We start from the raw sequence: 21,063 nt of genomic DNA on the forward strand, positions 1-21,063 counted from the left end.
AAAACACATATTTCACTTCAGAATTAATTTACACTCAACACAAGTGATAATGTAACAACCTGACAAAATACACAATTATGGGGACATATTATAATTACATGCAAACCCCGCCTATGACAAAAAACATTATTATGAGGACAGTAGCTATAACACACACACACACGCCATTATCGTGTATTAAAGGGACACACATGTATTAATAGGACATATCTAAGCATACACAAAATAAAGGCATTGAGTATTAAAATGACATTGCTGATCTATATTTGTGAACCCTTATGAGACTACTGTCAATCAAACTGTCGGGTCACAAAGTTCTGGTCTGTTAATAATGCCCTGAATATCAAAATCCTTTAAAAGGTAGTAAAGAGTTTAGGCAGATAGTCAGACAGATAGTCAGAGAGGCAGATAGTCAGACATGCAGATAGATAGATAGATAGATAGATAGATAGATAGACAGACAGACAGACAGACAGATCATCAGACAGACAGACAGATCATCAGACAGACAGACAGACAGACAGATAGACAGATAGATAGATAGATAGATAGATAGATAGATAGATAGATAGATAGATGTCACCAAGGATCAAGTAAATCCAAAACATGACTTACGGTCAGTATGAAATGGAGTTTATGAGAATAACATATAGGGGACATAGACTCCCTGTGTTATACCACCGGTCACAATTGTGACCGTCTTCATTTATCTGCAGTCTGACAACAGAATAAACCATGTATTAATATAATTTCAATATGTATGTATAGATAACCCTTTCATGATTATGTGTGCAAAAAATGTATGAGCTATTCAAAAATTTACTTATTAAACTTGACTGTCATTTCTGAACTTTAACATCATCTTTGTATTAAGATGGCAGTACCAGGAAATAAATGTGTGTGGTCACTTGACCAAACTACACAATAATGTTAGACCTGCCCAGAACTCATGCAGACATCTTAAATTTGCATTATAAATGAACATATGCTTCATAATAAGAGTTGCTTTTTAATACCACACCAAAATATGTGAGAACAAATTTGTGGTCACAATAGTGACCTGTGGGATTAAATGGGTTAATTGAAAACTTAAAAACACAAACACAAACGTGAAAACATTGTGTATTATAAGGACAAAAGTGATCTATGAGGACAAACGGTTTAACACAAACACAAACGTGAAAACATTGTGTATTATAAGGACAAAAGTGATCTATGAGGACAAACGGTTTAACACAAACACAAACGTAAAAACGTTGTGTATTATAAGGACAAAAGTGATCTATGAGGACAAACGGTTTAACACAAACACAAACACAAACGTAAAAACGTTGTGTATTATAAGGACAAAAGTGATCTATGAGGACAAATGGTTTAACACAAACACAAACGTAAAAATGTTGTGTATTATAAGGACAAAAGTGATCTATGAGGACAAATGGTTTAACACAAACACAAACGTAAAAACGTTGTGTATTATAAGGACAAAAGTGATCTATGAGGACAAATGGTTTAACACAAACACAAACGTAAAAATGTTGTGTATTATAAGGACAAAAGTGATCTATGAGGACAAACGGTTTAACACAAACACAAACGTGAAAACATTTTCTATTATTAGGACAAAAGTGATCGACGAAGACAAACGGTTTAACAAAGTGAAGGCAACATTCTCAGGTCTGCTGAAACTGGTAACACCAGACTTATCCAGGTACTGCGAGTCACTGTGACTGGTGCAACTTAATAACATATATTGAAATAATAATGCATCAAAATAATTTAATTTGATTTTAAACAGGCAAAAATAATTTCAAATCATAGTTTGTGTTTCTGTAGTTACTACTGTGACTGTAACTGTACTAAGCAGAAAAATAGTATGAAATACAGTGGGTACGGAAAGTATTCAGACCTCCTTAAATTTTTCACTCTTTGTTATATTGCAGCCATTTGCTAAAATCATTTAAGTTCATTTTTTCCTCATTAATGTACACACAGCACCCCATATTGACAGGAAAACACAGAATTGTTGACAATTTTGCAGATTTATTAAAAAAGAAAAACTGAAATATCACATGATCCTAAGTATTCAGAACCTTTGCTGTGACACTCATATATTTAACTCAGGTGCTGTCCATTTCTTCTGATCATCCTTGAGATGGTTCTACACCTTCATTTGAGTCCAGCTGTGTTTGATTATACTGATTGGACTTGATTAGGAAAGCCACACACCTGTCTATATAAGACCTTACAGCTCACAGTGCATGTCAGAGCAAATGAGAATCATGAGGTCAAAGGAACTGCCTGAAGACCTCAGAGACAGAATTGTGGCAAGGCACAGATCTGGCCAAGGTTACAAAAAAAATTCTGCTGCACTTAAGGTTCCTAAGAGCACAGTGGCCTCCATAATCCTTAAATGGAAGATGTTTGGGACGACCAGAACCCTTCCTAGAGCTGGCAATCCGGCCAAACTGAGCTATCGGGGGAGAAGAGCCTTGGTGAGAGAGGTAAAGAAGAACCCAAAGATCACTGTGGCTGAGCTCCAGAGATGCAGTCGGGAGATGGGAGAAAGCTGTAGAAAGTCAACCATCACTGCAGCCCTCCACCAGTCGGGGCTTTATGGCAGAGTGGCCCAACGGAAGCCTCTCCTCAGTGCAAGACACATGAAAGCCCGCATGGAGTTTGCCAAGATGGTGAGAAATAAGATTCTCTGGTCTGATGAGACCAAGATAGAACTTTTTGGCCTTAATTCTAAGCGGTATGTGTGGAGAAAACCAGGCACTGCTCATCACCTGTCCAATACAGTCCCAACAGTGAAGCATGGTGGTGGCAGCATCATGCTGTGGGGGTGTTTTTCAGCTGCAGGGACAGGACGACCAGTTGCAATCGAGGGAAAGATTAATGCGGCCAAGTACAGGGATATCCTGGACGAAAACCTTCTCCAGAGCGCTCAGGACCTCAGACTGGGCCGAAGGTTTACCTTCCAACAAGACAATGACCCTAAGCACACAGCTAAAACAACGAAGGAGTGGCTTCACAACAACTCCGTGACTGTTCTTGAATGGCCCAGCCAGAGTGCTGACTTAAACCCAATTGAGCATCTCTGGAGAGACCTAAAAATGGCTGTCCACCAACGTTTACCATCCAACCTGACAGAACTGGAGAGGATCTGCAAGGAGGAATGGCAGAGGATCCCCAAATACAGGTGTGAAAAACAACATGACATCTTTCCCAAAAAGACTCATGGCTGTATTAGATCAAAAGGGTGCTTCTACTAAATACTGAGCAAAGGGTCTGAATACTTAGGACCATGTGATATTTCAGTTTTCTTTTTTAATAAATCTGCAAAAATGTCAACAATTCTGTGTTTTTCTGTCAATATGGGGTGCTGTGTGTACATTAATGAGGAAAAAAATGAACTTAAATGATTTTAGCAAATGGCTGCAATATAACAAAGAGTGAAAAATTTAAAGGGGTCTGAATACTTTCCGTACCCACTGTAAATATTTTTTTTCTCTAAAACACGTTGGCCACAATTATTGGCACCCTTTTATTCAATTCTTTTTGCAACCTCCTTTTGCCAAGATAACAGCTCTGAGTCTTCACCTATAATGCCTGATGAGTTTGGAGAACACCTGACATATACCTGACAGAGAGACCATTCCTTCATGCAGAATCTCTACAGATCCTTCAGATTCCAGCTCCATGTTGGTGCTTCTTCTCTTCAGATCACTCCACTCATTTTCTTTAGGGTTCAGGTCAGAGGTTCATGGCAGAAGCTTAATTTTGTGAAGATATCCAGGACCTCCAGCAGAACATTAAAGATCCAGCAGTATATTTAAATTTACTTTTTATTCATGTGTGCACCAAACCCATCTGGTGGGTTTGCTGCCAAAAAAGCTCTTTTTTAGTTTCATCTGACCATAGAAGCCGGTCCCGTTTGAAGTTCCAGTCTTGACTGACAACTGAATATGCTGGAGATTGTTTCTGGATGAGAGCAGAGGATTTTTCTTGAAACCCTCCAGAACAGCTTGTGGGGATGTAGGTGCCGTTTGATAATTTTTTTTAGGGTTTCTGAGACCCAAGACTCAACTAATCTCTGCAATTCTCCAGCTGTGATCCTTGGAGAGTCTTTGTCCACTTAAACTCTCCTCCTCACTTCACATTAGGATGATTTAGACACATGTCCTCTTCCAGGCAGATTTGTAACATGTTTAGTTAATTGGAACTTCTTAATTATTGCCCTGATGGTGGAAATGGGGATTTTCAATGCTTTAGCTATTTTCTTACAGCCACTTTCTATTTTGTGAAGCTCAACAATCTTTTGCTGCACATCAGAACTATATTCTTTGGTTTTACTCATTGTGATGAATGATTACGGGAATTTGGCCTTTGTGTTTCCTCATGTTTATATTCCTGTGGAACAGGAAGTCATGGCTGGACAATTTCATGTTCATGATCACCCTGGTGTTAAAAATGTAAATACGAATGGGACTATACTTCAGAGATATTTTACTCATAAAAAATTCTAGGGGTGCCAATAATTGTGGCCAACATGTTTTGGAGAAAAACATTTATTTCATAATGTGATTCCCCCCCCCCCACTTTCAATTCTTTTCCTTCAATGAAAGGTTAGATTTTTGCTAATTTTATGAATTAAAGATCAAAAGGATAAACATTGCAGACTTATTTTTACAGTCTTCTTTGATCATATTTATCAAGGGTGCCAACAATTTTGTCCATGACTGTATTAAATATATATATATATATATATATATATATATATATATATATATATATGTGTGTGTGTGTGTGTGTGTGTGTGAGAGAGAGAACATAAAACAGTACACCAAGTATGGGAACAAGAAGCAAATTTTAATGTGTGCTTTTTCATATACAAAAAAAAAAAAATGCGTTGAGGTAAAGCACTTTACCCTTTACCTTTGATAACCTTGAACAAAGCATATTATATCATATCACTAAACAATGTATAACCTTGCTCATACATATAAAACCAAAAAAAAAAAAAAAAACTACACCATCAAAACACTAAATGTTTTGTTCCTGTCTCTTTCTCTTCTCTGACCATTGCTGTTTTTGTTTCCTTCTGGCATCCTTTTCAGCAGGATTTTCAGGAATGACTATAAAAGAGAAAAACAGATTCCTAGAATAAACACAATGATGACTAGATCTCATCTTTCTATTCTTCCAACTAGTCTTATAATTATCTTTAGTCTAGCCAATAGATATATATAACTAGATGCCGCCTTCAAGCGCTCTAGGCATGTAGATGTGTCCGCCATCTTGGAAGGATGTGTGTATTTGACCATTCAGGCACGAGGAGAAACGATCTTGGTTGTCTGAGAGAATTGGAATCGCACGCAAGAAAGAGAGAGAGAGTGTGCGAGCGTGCTTGTGGTCATTCAGCGCGATTCCGCCTATCAGCCTTCACTAAAAGATAACGAAAGCATGAAGTTCGCAATGTGTGTGCTGTCATCATCAATTTTGAAGTATTTCCACACCTCTGAGGCTGACGTTATTTCTGCTGCTGTAGGCCGAGTCTCTCTGCACGGATAATTCTGTCAGTCACATGAGGTTTTGGTCTTTGGTATCGGTGTTATTTTTACGAGTACAAGTAAATGAGCTTGGTATCGGGCCCGATACCGAAACTAGCACTTCTTGTTTAGCAGTTTTTTTTTTTTTTTAAAACGTCAACCAAAAATATTTAAAAGGGTTTTTTTTACCACTATTTTCATTAGCTTATGTGTAAAATTATTTAACATCAAAGATGGCCTTAATCATATGAAAATAATGTGGTTTTACTCTATGGCAGATGTAGACGATTATATAAGTATATAGCTCACAGACTCATTCAGCTCCCTCTGTGCGCAGACCTGCTTAGCGTGGTTGCCAGATCGCAGTAACATTACATAGTACAGCTTCCCTATTCTCAAAACTATAACCGTACATTTTTATTTTAAATTTTGATTACGGTCAAGACACCTGGCGAAAAAAATTATTTAACCTTTAAACCCAGAAAGTATATTACACTGCAAAAGTTTAAAAGTAGTGTAGTTTAGCGGGATATCATGAACTTGGCATCACTAACCGCTTAGAACGTTAATATGGCGAATGACCTACTTATAGCGACTCATAGAAACAGATGCAAAGACGGCATGATCAACACAGTTGTCTAATAAAGTGTTCATTGTGCATTTTTGTTGGTGCTTTTTTTTTTACCAGCTTGTCAATGATCTTCCCTACTGCTCCACTTCTTCTTCTTTTTATTTATTTTTTTGTAAACTGCTTAAAAACAAAACAGAAACACATCAATTAATACAACATGACACCAACAGTAAATATGAGGACATAAAACACAACACACATATTCCAATCTGACTGTAGTAACCCAAACCTGGATCTTCACCCAACCCCCGCAACATGACACCAACAGTAAATATGAGGACATAAAACACAACACACATATCCCAATCTGACTGTAGTAACCCAAACCTGGATCTTCACCCAACCCCCGCAACATGACACCAACAGTAAATATGAGGACATAAAACACAACACACATATCCCAATCTGACTGTAGTAACCCAAACCTGGATCTTCACCCAACCCCCGCAACATGACACCAACAGTAAATATGAGGACATAAAACACAACACACATATTCCAATCTGACTGTAGTAACCCAAACCTGGATCTTCACCCAACCCCCGCAACATGACACCAACAGTAAATATGAGGACATAAAACACAACACACATATTCCCAATCTGACTGTAGTAACCCAAACCTGGATCTTCACCCAACCCCCGCAACATGACACCAACAGTAAATATGAGGACATAAAACACAACACACATATTCCAATCTGACTGTAGTAACCCAAACCTGGATCTTCACCCAACCCCCACAACATGACACCAACAGTAAATATGAGGACATAAAACACAACACACATATTCCAATCTGACTGTAGTAACCCAAACCTGGATCTTCACCCAACCCCCGCAACATGACACCAACAGTAAATATGAGGACATAAAACACAACACACATATTCCAATCTGACTGTAGTAACCCAAACCTGGATCTTCACCCAACCCCCGCAACATGACACCAACAGTAAATATGAGGACATAAAACACAACACACATATTCCAATCTGACTGTAGTAACCCAAACCTGGATCTTCACCCAACCCCCGCAACATGACACCAACAGTAAATATGAGGACATAAAACACAACACACATATCCCAATCTGACTGTAGTAACCCAAACCTGGATCTTCACCCAACCCCCGCAACATGACACCAACAGTAAATATGAGGACATAAAACACAACACACATATTCCAATCTGACTGTAGTAACCCAAACCTGGATCTTCACCCAACCCCCGCAACATGACACCAACAGTAAATATGAGGACATAAAACACAACACACATATTCCAATCTGACTGTAGTAACCCAAACCTGGATCTTCACCCAACCCCCGCAACATGACACCAACAGTAAATATGAGGACATAAAACACAACACACATATTCCAATCTGACTGTAGTAACCCAAACCTGGATCTTCACCCAACCCCCGCAACATGACACCAACAGTAAATATGAGGACATAAAACACAACACACATATTCCAATCTGACTGTAGTAACCCAAACCTGGATCTTCACCCAACCCCCGCAACATGACACCAACAGTAAATATGAGGACATAAAACACAACACACATATTCCAATCTGACTGTAGTAACCCAAACCTGGATCTTCACCCAACCCCCGCAACATGACACCAACAGTAAATATGAGGACATAAAACACAACACACATATTCCAATCTGACTGTAGTAACCCAAACCTGGATCTTCACCCAACCCCCGCAACATGACACCAACAGTAAATATGAGGACATAAAACACAACACACATATTCCAATCTGACTGTAGTAACCCAAACCTGGATCTTCACCCAACCCCCGCAACATGACACCAACAGTAAATATGAGGACATAAAACACAACACACATATTCCAATCTGACTGTAGTAACCCAAACCTGGATCTTCACCCAACCCCCGCAACATGACACCAACAGTAAATATGAGGACATAAAACACAACACACATATTCCAATCTGACTGTAGTAACCCAAACCTGGATCTTCACCCAACCCCCGCAACATGACACCAACAGTAAATATGAGGACATAAAACACAACACACATATTCCAATCTGACTGTAGTAACCCAAACCTGGATCTTCACCCAACCCCCGCAACATGACACCAACAGTAAATATGAGGACATAAAACACAACACACATATTCCAATCTGACTGTAGTAACCCAAACCTGGATCTTCACCCAACCCCCGCAACATGACACCAACAGTAAATATGAGGACATAAAACACAACACACATATTCCAATCTGACTGTAGTAACCCAAACCTGGATCTTCACCCAACCCCCGCAACATGACACCAACAGTAAATATGAGGACATAAAACACAACACACATATTCCAATCTGACTGTAGTAACCCAAACCTGGATCTTCACCCAACCCCCGCAACATGACACCAACAGTAAATATGAGGACATAAAACACAACACACATATTCCAATCTGACTGTAGTAACCCAAACCTGGATCTTCACCCAACCCCCGCAACATGACACCAACAGTAAATATGAGGACATAAAACACAACACACATATTCCAATCTGACTGTAGTAACCCAAACCTGGATCTTCACCCAACCCCCGCAACATGACACCAACAGTAAATATGAGGACATAAAACACAACACACATATTCCAATCTGACTGTAGTAACCCAAACCTGGATCTTCACCCAACCCCCGCAACATGACACCAACAGTAAATATGAGGACATAAAACACAACACACATATTCCAATCTGACTGTAGTAACCCAAACCTGGATCTTCACCCAACCCCCGCAACATGACACCAACAGTAAATATGAGGACATAAAACACAACACACATATTCCAATCTGACTGTAGTAACCCAAACCTGGATCTTCACCCAACCCCCGCAACATGACACCAACAGTAAATATGAGGACATAAAACACAACACACATATTCCAATCTGACTGTAGTAACCCAAACCTGGATCTTCACCCAACCCCCGCAACATGACACCAACAGTAAATATGAGGACATAAAACACAACACACATATTCCAATCTGACTGTAGTAACCCAAACCTGGATCTTCACCCAACCCCCGCAACATGACACCAACAGTAAATATGAGGACATAAAACACAACACACATATTCCAATCTGACTGTAGTAACCCAAACCTGGATCTTCACCCAACCCCCGCAACATGACACCAACAGTAAATATGAGGACATAAAACACAACACACATATTCCAATCTGACTGTAGTAACCCAAACCTGGATCTTCACCCAACCCCCGCAACATGACACCAACAGTAAATATGAGGACATAAAACACAACACACATATCCCAATCTGACTGTAGTAACCCAAACCTGGATCTTCACCCAACCCCCGCAACATGACACCAACAGTAAATATGAGGACATAAAACACAACACACATATCCCAATCTGACTGTAGTAACCCAAACCTGGATCTTCACCCAACCCCCGCAACATGACACCAACAGTAAATATGAGGACATAAAACACAACACACATATTCCAATCTGACTGTAGTAACCCAAACCTGGATCTTCACCCAACCCCCGCAACATGACACCAACAGTAAATATGAGGACATAAAACACAACACACATATTCCAATCTGACTGTAGTAACCCAAACCTGGATCTTCACCCAACCCCCGCAACATGACACCAACAGTAAATATGAGGACATAAAACACAACACACATATTCCAATCTGACTGTAGTAACCCAAACCTGGATCTTCACCCAACCCCCGCAACATGACACCAACAGTAAATATGAGGACATAAAACACAACACACATATTCCAATCTGACTGTAGTAACCCAAACCTGGATCTTCACCCAACCCCCGCAACATGACACCAACAGTAAATATGAGGACATAAAACACAACACACATATTCCAATCTGACTGTAGTAACCCAAACCTGGATCTTCACCCAACCCCCGCAACATGACACCAACAGTAAATATGAGGACATAAAACACAACACACATATTCCAATCTGACTGTAGTAACCCAAACCTGGATCTTCACCCAACCCCCGCAACATGACACCAACAGTAAATATGAGGACATAAAACACAACACACATATTCCAATCTGACTGTAGTAACCCAAACCTGGATCTTCACCCAACCCCCGCAACATGACACCAACAGTAAATATGAGGACATAAAACACAACACACATATTCCAATCTGACTGTAGTAACCCAAACCTGGATCTTCACCCAACCCCCGCAACATGACACCAACAGTAAATATGAGGACATAAAACACAACACACATATTCCAATCTGACTGTAGTAACCCAAACCTGGATCTTCACCCAACCCCCGCAACATGACACCAACAGTAAATATGAGGACATAAAACACAACACACATATTCCAATCTGACTGTAGTAACCCAAACCTGGATCTTCACCCAACCCCCGCAACATGACACCAACAGTAAATATGAGGACATAAAACACAACACACATATTCCAATCTGACTGTAGTAACCCAAACCTGGATCTTCACCCAACCCCCGCAACATGACACCAACAGTAAATATGAGGACATAAAACACAACACACATATTCCAATCTGACTGTAGTAACCCAAACCTGGATCTTCACCCAACCCCCGCAACATGACACCAACAGTAAATATGAGGACATAAAACACAACACACATATTCCAATCTGACTGTAGTAACCCAAACCTGGATCTTCACCCAACCCCCGCAACATGACACCAACAGTAAATATGAGGACATAAAACACAACACACATATTCCAATCTGACTGTAGTAACCCAAACCTGGATCTTCACCCAACCCCCGCAACATGACACCAACAGTAAATATGAGGACATAAAACACAACACACATATTCCAATCTGACTGTAGTAACCCAAACCTGGATCTTCACCCAACCCCCGCAACATGACACCAACAGTAAATATGAGGACATAAAACACAACACACATATTCCAATCTGACTGTAGTAACCCAAACCTGGATCTTCACCCAACCCCCGCAACATGACACCAACAGTAAATATGAGGACATAAAACACAACACACATATTCCAATCTGACTGTAGTAACCCAAACCTGGATCTTCACCCAACCCCCGCAACATGACACCAACAGTAAATATGAGGACATAAAACACAACACACATATTCCAATCTGACTGTAGTAACCCAAACCTGGATCTTCACCCAACCCCCGCAACATGACACCAACAGTAAATATGAGGACATAAAACACAACACACATATTCCAATCTGACTGTAGTAACCCAAACCTGGATCTTCACCCAACCCCCGCAACATGACACCAACAGTAAATATGAGGACATAAAACACAACACACATATTCCAATCTGACTGTAGTAACCCAAACCTGGATCTTCACCCAACCCCCGCAACATGACACCAACAGTAAATATGAGGACATAAAACACAACACACATATTCCAATCTGACTGTAGTAACCCAAACCTGGATCTTCACCCAACCCCCGCAACATGACACCAACAGTAAATATGAGGACATAAAACACAACACACATATTCCAATCTGACTGTAGTAACCCAAACCTGGATCTTCACCCAACCCCCGCAACATGACACCAACAGTAAATATGAGGACATAAAACACAACACACATATTCCAATCTGACTGTAGTAACCCAAACCTGGATCTTCACCCAACCCCCGCAACATGACACCAACAGTAAATATGAGGACATAAAACACAACACACATTTTCCAATCTGACTGTAGTAACCCAAACCTGGATCTTCACCCAACCCCCACAACATGACATCAACAGTAAATATGAGTACAATTCGTGGTCCAATAAGGGAAACGCCTGTTTTACACTGCACGTGTAAGCAGTGTATTGATGATGTGGGATTTATTCACTATAGGAGAGAGTGATTGATGTGAGATGAAATCATTTTTCCTTTTTTTCATATTTGTGAATGGTGAATGAAATGTATAGCTTGATGCCCTTCTCCTTTACTGTATGACTTCTGTGTGTATGACTAAACTTACTTTGAAAAGTTTCCCAAACAACGATGAAACTCGCTGCTGAACTACCATAGTACAATGCATCGTTGAACAAATCAACTAGCTAGTCACGACTGTTTCCCGAAACTGTATTGTCGCAAACTTGTCGTTGAACCACGTTGGTGAATGATGTCACGCAGGTGGTGAGTAATAACTTCTTTAAATTAATCCATTTGAGATCGAATTAATGCTAGATTTTTTGCTATAAATTACAGACATGGCATTAGAGGACTAATTCTCATTTTCCTCAGTTATTTTGCTTTATTTCCAGATTAAATCAAATGCCTGTTCTGACATACCAGAGCACGTACACACATGCACACTCTTTAAAAACGGTGCTTTAAATCTTAATGTCAGCTTGCTTATTTTGCTTAAGATAAGGATTTATTAAGTCCACATGTCATATAAACAGGAAACTATGCTTCTAACCACAGCTCGAGAGCTGTCGTTCCAACCACACAAGTTTGCGATACAGTCTGCGAATGTTCGTTTGAACAATGGTTTTGGGAAGCACCAAATCGTTGAACTACGTAAGTAACGACGGAACTTGCGATGTTAGTTGGCTAACGATGCTTTTGGAAAAAACACCCCAGGCTGAGATTTTAGCGGAAATGTGTCATCGCCACGTAAGCATATACCCCAATCAGCATGAGCAGTGCAATAAAAATAGACTTGACTCTGAAATGATGGCTGCACTGCTGCTTTACGCATGCTCTGAGGTGCCAAAAAAATATGTGTTGCTTACGCATTGCTTACACGTGCGGTGTAAAATGGGCATAACTCTCTGAAGGACTGTGACTCTCCAGGAGCAGGATTCCTTTATCCTTATTAATACCATTATAGGTTACACACACACTTCACAATGGTAACACTTTAGAATACTGATCCTTCATTAATGAATAACTACACAGGAACAAATGAATAATGCATTATTAACACTCTAGTAACTACTATTAACTAACAAGTAACTCTGATGAATGAATTAGTAAGTAATAGTGCTCAGTTGTAGGTGGTAGTTCACTATTAACTAATCAGTAACTACTGTTTTTTCATACCTCTAAGAGAACTACTAAGAACTACTATATACAGGTTCATAATTAACATGAATGATGCATAATGTATAATTAATTCTAAAGTAAAGGCCTTGGTAAACCACTAGTAATGACTGAAGTATTACTAAATACTTAATAAAGAATTACTAATTATTTGGATCAGTATTCTAAAGTGAAAAACATGATAACTCTCTAGTAACTACTGAAGTCATTGTAAACTTTTGATGTTTTTGTATGTTTTTGTACAGTAATTCCTTATGATATATTTGGTAACACTTGAGTAATTACTAGTGGGTTACTATGATCTTCACTTTAGAATACTGATCCAAAAAAGTAGTAGTTACTTTAGAGTTATATAGTAACTCTTGAGTTATTACTATCCAATACTTTACAAAAACCTCAAAAGTTTACAATGACTTCAGTAGTTACTAGAGAGTTATCATGTTTTTCACTTTAGAATACTGATCCAAATAATTAGTAATTCCTTCTTAGGTATTTGGTAATACTTCACTCATTACTAGTGGTTTACCAAAGCCTTTACTATAGAATTAATTATACATTATTCATTATTCACATTAATTACGAACCTGTATATAGTAGTTCTTAGTAGTTCTCTGGGAGGTATGAAAAAAACAGTAGTTACTGATTAGTTAATAGTGAACTACCACCTACAACTGAGCACTATTACTTACTAATTCATTCATCAGAGTTACTTGTTAGTTAATAGTAGTTACTAGAGTGTTAATAATGCATTACTCATTTGTTCCTGTGTAGTTATTCATTAATGAAGGATCAGTATTCTAAAGTGTTACCTTCACAATTACCATCAGTGATGTTTTACTCCCATCTCCACAGACGAGTGAGGCAGGTTCTTCATTTTCTGAAGTTATCTATGCAGATCAACAATAAAATATTAACAAATTAAATTCTCAACATGATTGATAAACCACTTTAACAGAAACCTGTGTGTTTGAACGAGAATATATAGAATAAAACTATAAGACCCTAAATGGATTCACTTTTCATAAACACTTACCATCAGTGATGTTTTACTCCCATCTCCACAGACGAGTGAGGCAGGTTCTTCATTCTCTGAAGTTATCTATGCAGATCAACAATAAAATATTAACAAATTAAATTCTCAACATGATTGATAAAACCACTTTAACAGAAACCTGTGTGTTTGAACGAGAATATATAGAATAAAACTATAAGACCCTAAATGGATTCACTTTTCATAAACACTTACCATCAGTGATGTTTTACTCCCATCTCCACAGACGAGTGAGGCAGGTTCTTCATTCTCTGAAGTTATCTATGCGTAGATTAACAATAAAATATTAACAAATTAAATTCTCAACATGATTGATAAACCACTTTAACAGAAACCTGTGTGTTTGAACGAGAATATATAGAATAAAACTATAAGACCCTAAATGGATTCACTTTTCATAAACACTTACCATCAGTGATGTTTTACTCCCATCTCCACAGACGAGTGAGGCAGGTTCTTCAGTCTCTGAAGTTATCTATGTAGATTAACAATAAAATATTAACAAATTAAATTCTCAACATAACAGATAAACCATTTTAACAGAAATCTGTGTGTTTGAATGAGAATATATAGAATAAAACTATAAGACCCTAAATGGATTCACTTTTCATAAACACTTACCATCAGTGATGTTTTACTCCCATCTCCACAGACGAGTGAGGCAGGTTCTTCACTCTCTGAAGTTATCTATGCAGATCAACAATAAAATATTAACAAATTAAATTCTCAACATGATTGATAAAACCACTTTAACAGAAACCTGTGTGTTTGAATGAGAATATATAGAATAAAACTATAAGACCCTAAATGGATTCACTTTTCATAAGCACTTACCATCAGTGATGTTTTACTCCCATCTCCACAGACGAGTGAGGCAGGTTCTTCAGTCTCTGAAGTTATCTATGTAGATTAACAATAAAATATTAACAAATTAAATTCTCAACATGCTTGATAAAACCACTTTAACAGAAACCTGTGTGTTTGAACGAGAATATAGAATAAAACTATAAGACCCTAAATGGATTCACTTTTCATAAACACTTACCATCAGTGATGTTTTACTCCCATCTCCACAGACGAGTGAGGCAGGTTCTTCACTCTCTGAAGTTATCTATGTAGATTAACAATAAAATATTAACAAATTAAATTCTCAACATGAGAGATAAACTATTTTAACAGAAATCTGTGTGTTTGAACGAGAATATATAGAATAAAACTATAAGACCCTAAATGGATTCACTTTTCATAAACACTTACCATCAGTGATGTTTTACTCCCATCTCCACAGACGAGTGAGGCAGGTTCTTCATTCTCTGAAGTTATCTATGTAGATTAACAATAAAATATTAACAAATTAAATTCTCAACATGAGAGATAAACTATTTTAACAGAAATCTGTGTGTTTGAACGAGAATATATAGAATAAAACTATAAGACCCTAAATGGATTCACTTTTCATAAACACTTACCATCAGTGATGTTTTACTCCCATCTCCACAGACGAGTGAGGCAGGTTCTTCATTCTCTGAAGTTATCTATGTAGATTAACAATAAAATATTAACAAATTAAATTCTCAACATGAGAGATAAACTATTTTAACAGAAATCTGTGTGTTTGAACGAGAATATATAGAATAAAACTATAAGACCCTAAATGGATTCACTTTTCATAAACACTTACCATCAGTGATGTTTTACTCCCATCTCCACAGACGAGTAAGGCAGGTTCTTCATTCTCTGAAGTTATCTGCGTAGATTAACAATAAAATATTAACAAATTAAATTCTCAACATGAGAGATAAAACCACTTTAACAGAAACCTGTGTGTTTGAACGAGAATATATAGAATAAAACTATAAGACCCTAAATGGATTCACTTTTCATAAGCACTTACCATCAGTGATGTTTTACTCCCATCTCCACAGACGAGTGAGGCAGGTTCTTCATTCTCTGAAGTTATCTGCGTAGATTAACAATAAAATATTAACAAATTAAATTCTCAACATGATTGATAAACCACTTTAACAGAAACCTGTGTGTTTGAACGAGAATATATAGAATAAAACTATAAGACCCTAAATGGATTCACTTTTCATAAACACTTACCATCAGTGATGTTTTACTCCCATCTCCACAGACGAGTGAGGCAGGTTCTTCAGTCTCTGAAGTTATCTATGTAGATTAACAATAAAATATTAACAAATTAAATTCTCAACATGAGAGATAAACTATTTTAACAGAAATCTGTGTGTTTGAACGAGAATATATAGAATAAAACTATAAGACCCTAAATGGATTCACTTTTCATAAGCACTTACCATCAGTGATGTTTTACTCCCATCTCCACAGACGAGTGAGGCAGGTTCTTCAGTCTCTGAAGTTATCTATGTAGATTAACAATAAAATATTAACAAATTAAATTCTCAACATGAGAGATAAACTATTTTAACAGAAATCTGTGTGTTTGAACGAGAATATATAGAATAAAACTATAAGACCCTAAATGGATTCACTTTTCATAAGCACTTACCATCAGTGATGTTTTACTCCCATCTCCACAGACGAGTGAGGCAGGTTCTTCACTCTCTGAAGTTATCTGCGTAGATTAACAATAAAATATTAACAAATTAAATTCTCAACATGATTGATAAAACCACTTTAACAGAAACCTGTGTGTTTGAATGAGAATATATAGAATAAAACTATAAGACCCTAAATGGATTCACTTTTCATAAACACTTACCATCAGTGATGTTTTACTCCCATCTCCACAGACGAGTGAGGCAGGTTCTTCAGTCTCTGAAGTTATCTATGTAGATTAACAATAAAATATTAACAAATTAAATTCTCAACATGATTGATAAAACCACTTTAACAGAAACCTGTGTGTTTGAATGAGAATATATAGAATAAAACTATAAGACCCTAAATGGATTCACTTTTCATAAGCACTTACCATCAGTGATGTTTTACTCCCATCTCCACAGACGAGTGAGGCAGGTTCTTCAGTCTCTGAAGTTATCTATGTAGATTAACAATAAAATATTAACAAATTAAATTCTCAACATAACAGATAAACCATTTTAACAGAAATCTGTGTGTTTGAATGAGAATATATAGAATAAAACTATAAGACCCTAAATGGATTCACTTTTCATAAGCACTTACCATCAGTGATGTTTTACTCCCATCTCCACAGACGAGTGAGGCAGGTTCTTCACTCTCTGAAGTTATCTATGCAGATCAACAATAAAATATTAACAAATTAAATTCTCAACATGATTGATAAAACCACTTTAACAGAAACCTGTGTGTTTGAATGAGAATATATAGAATAAAACTATAAGACCCTAAATGGATTCACTTTTCATAAACACTTACCATCAGTGATGTTTTACTCCCATCTCCACAGACGAGTGAGGCAGGTTCTTCACTCTCTGAAGTTATCTATGCAGATCAACAATAAAATATTAAACAAATTAAATTCTCAACATAACAGATAAACTATTTTAACAGAAATCTGTGTGTTTGAACGAGAATATATAGAATAAAACTATAAGACCCTAAATGGATTCACTTTTCATAAGCACTTACCATCAGTGATGTTTTACTCCCATCTCCACAGACGAGTGAGGCAGGTTCTTCATTCTCTGAAGTTATCTGCGTAGATCAACAATAAAATATTAACAAATTAAATTCTCAACATGATAGATAAACCACTTTAACAGAAACCTGTGTGTTTGAACGAGAATATATAGAATAAAACTATAAGACCCTAAATGGATTCACTTTTCATAAGCACTTACCATCAGTGATGTTTTACTCCCATCTCCACAGACGAGTGAGGCAGGTTCTTCACTCTCTGAAGTTATCTATGTAGATTAACAATAAAATATTAACAAATTAAATTCTCAACATGATTGATAAACCACTTTAACAGAAATCTGTGTGTTTGAATGAGAATATATAGAATAAAACTATAAGACCCTAAATGGATTCACTTTTCATAAGCACTTACCATCAGTGATGTTTTACTCCCATCTCCACAGACGAGTGAGGCAGGTTCTTCAGTCTCTGAAGTTATCTATGCAGATCAACAATAAAATATTAACAAATTAAATTCTCAACATAACAGATAAACTATTTTAACAGAAATCTGTGTGTTTGAATGAGAATATATAGAATAAAACTATAAGACCCTAAATGGATTCACTTTTCATAAACACTTACCATCAGTGATGTTTTACTCCCATCTCCACAGACGAGTGAGGCAGGTTCTTCATTCTCTGAAGTTATCTGCGTAGATCAACAATAAAATATTAACAAATTAAATTCTCAACATAACAGATAAACTATTTTAACAGAAATCTGTGTGTTTGAATGAGAATATATAGAATAAAACTATAAGACCCTAAATGGATTCACTTTTCATAAGCACTTACCATCAGTGATGTTTTACTCCCATCTCCACAGACGAGTGAGGCAGGTTCTTCAGTCTCTGAAGTTATCTATGCAGATCAACAATAAAATATTAACAAATTAAATTCTCAACATGATTGATAAAACCACTTTAAAAGAAATCTGTGTGTTTGAATGAGAATATATAGAATAAAACTATAAGACCCTAAATGGATTCACTTTTCATAAACACTTACCATCAGTGATGTTTTACTCCCATCTCCACAGACGAGTGAGGCAGGTTCTTCACTCTCTGAAGTTATCTATGTAGATTAACAATAAAATATTAACAAATTAAATTCTCAACATGATAGATAAACTATTTTAACAGAAACCTGTGTGTTTGAACGAGAATATATAGAATAAAACTATAAGACCCTAAATGGATTCACTTTTCATAAGCACTCACCATCAGTGATGTTTTACTCCCATCTCCACAGACGAGTGAGGCAGGTTCTTCACTCTCTGAAGTTATCTATGTAGATTAACAATAAAATATTAACAAATTAAATTCTCAACATGATAGATAAACTATTTTAACAGAAACCTGTGTGTTTGAACGAGAATATATAGAATAAAACTATAAGACCCTAAATGGATTCACTTTTCATAAGCACTTACCATCAGTGATGTTTTACTCCCATCTCCACAGACGAGTGAGGCAGGTTCTTCTCTGAAGTTATCTGTGTAGATTAACAATAAAGTATACTAAAGTATCACAAATTCTCAACATGATTAAAGCTTATGTTTTAATAATTGTTTAGAGCACAATAACATTTATGAAATAAGTGTTACTTATTACTACATATAAAATTACATGTATATTTATATGTATTAGTACAAATAAAACCAAAAAAAGAAAAGAAAAAAAGGTTATTATAGTTAAACCATGGTAACCACAAATTAACCATAGCTTTGCAACTCTAACCATAGTTTAACCATGGTATTTGTGGTAAAACTGTGGTTATATAAATTTTATTAGCCAAAAAACATGGTTACTACACTTTTACTATAGTAAAACCATGGTTAATTTTCGTAAGGGATGTTTTAACAAAGCTAACTTGATTAACAGCTCATTCTCTGTAATTTCACAATCGTCTTATTAACAACACTAGTTTAAATCGTTATAAACTAAAACAGATTTTAACATAAAGAGTAGCTTTGTGCTTATCATTAATCTTACCTTACGGGCGATGAGAGATGACGTCGTCGTCAGACATCCACAGAGAAAAGGCTTCGGTCAGGTGGGATTAGAGGGTTCAGTTTGCAGTGCTTTTTATATATAATTTAGTAAATGTAATACGTGGCTATTATTTTATACTTAAAATTATATATTTTCCTATACCGTCTTTGTTGTAGAACTGTGTTAACATGGCTTGAGTTTGACAAATTCCGACATTATGAGGACTTCCGGCGGTCAGCCAATCAGAAGCCGCGATTTCATACACACGTATTAATAATTAATGAGGAGGCGCAGTACCAAGTCCCGGCTACAGAGGCGCACTTCCGATACACACGTCATACACAAATTCAGGTTTATGTGAATTATAAAGACATGTGGAGAAATTTTGGATTTCAGCTCCCCCTAGCTACTGGAGCACTTCTACATTGCCCGAATTATGAGGACACCGGCCATGTCCTCATAATTCAAAATGTCCTCATAATGTGGCGTGTATTCATACGAAATGTCCTCATAAATCACAAAGGCCAACACACACACACACACACACACACACACACACACACACACACACACACACGGAAAGAGCACAACAATTATAAAACTGTTATTTTATAAATAAATACACTTATTTTGCTCCTTACAACGTGTTTGTTTTCTTTTGTTAACCTAGAAGTAAAATAAAAAACAACAAGAGGACTTAATCGAAAGTCCCCTAAACGTCCCGAATGGCCGCTGAACGTCATGTGAACGTCCCATAGACTGTAAAAAAAGATGGACGACGCGACGCCGCTTCCTTCCATTGTATTGAACTGAAGCCAAAATGGGCTGATGAATGGGCGCTGACACGTTACGCAATACGTCAGAAAAAAAAAAGTTTGGAGCCTGGGCATGCGCAGAAGGAATCGTCGTGGAGCCGGAGGCGGAGTCGCGATATCAAACTTCCGCCCAGGCGACTGCGTCATCATTCATGCATTTTAAATAGACTATAAAAATTATACACAATTTAAAAGTCTACCTATAAAATAATAGGCTATTCTGT

The 21,063-nt window shown here is 37.1% G+C and overlaps 1 protein-coding gene across 20 annotated transcripts; it reads right to left on the bottom strand.

Annotated features, from left to right (window-relative positions):
* Positions 1-4,856: 4,856 nt before the first annotated feature.
* Positions 4,857-20,585, bottom strand: LOC125280630 (endochitinase 2-like). 20 transcript variants are annotated; one of them, XM_048211296.1, is made up of 29 exons: positions 20,025-20,585; positions 19,463-19,524; positions 19,251-19,316; positions 19,039-19,104; positions 18,826-18,891; positions 18,614-18,679; positions 18,402-18,467; positions 18,190-18,255; positions 17,978-18,043; positions 17,765-17,830; positions 17,552-17,617; positions 17,340-17,405; positions 17,127-17,192; positions 16,914-16,979; positions 16,702-16,767; positions 16,490-16,555; positions 16,278-16,343; positions 16,065-16,130; positions 15,853-15,918; positions 15,641-15,706; positions 15,429-15,494; positions 15,218-15,283; positions 15,005-15,070; positions 14,793-14,858; positions 14,579-14,644; positions 14,366-14,431; positions 14,154-14,219; positions 6,238-6,300; positions 4,857-5,138 (listed from the first exon to the last, which is right to left on the bottom strand). In XM_048211296.1, the coding sequence occupies exons 2-28, from the start codon at positions 19,463-19,465 to the stop codon at positions 6,286-6,288; spliced, it is 1,668 nt and encodes a 555-aa protein (XP_048067253.1). In that variant the 5' UTR covers positions 19,466-19,524; positions 20,025-20,585; the 3' UTR covers positions 4,857-5,138; positions 6,238-6,285. The 20 variants fall into 20 exon arrangements, with proteins under 20 accessions (XP_048067253.1, XP_048067252.1, XP_048067251.1 ...); XM_048211295.1 differs by having other exon boundaries at positions 6,238-6,303; XM_048211294.1 differs by having other exon boundaries at positions 14,142-14,219.
* Between the last annotated feature and the right edge of the window lie 478 nt (positions 20,586-21,063).

Source organism: Megalobrama amblycephala, linkage group LG12 (assembly GCF_018812025.1).
Source record: "Megalobrama amblycephala isolate DHTTF-2021 linkage group LG12, ASM1881202v1, whole genome shotgun sequence".
NCBI lineage: Eukaryota > Metazoa > Chordata > Actinopteri > Cypriniformes > Xenocyprididae > Megalobrama > Megalobrama amblycephala.

Excerpts from the sequence above, each read along its gene's own strand:
- LOC125280630 (XM_048211294.1), bottom strand. Across the intron at positions 17,406-17,551 it reads GGAGTAAAACATCACTGATG|ATAACTTCAGAGACTGAAGA; the intron begins GTAAGTGCTTAT and ends TAATCTACATAG. Across the intron at positions 17,193-17,339 it reads GGAGTAAAACATCACTGATG|ATAACTTCAGAGACTGAAGA; the intron begins GTAAGTGCTTAT and ends TAATCTACATAG.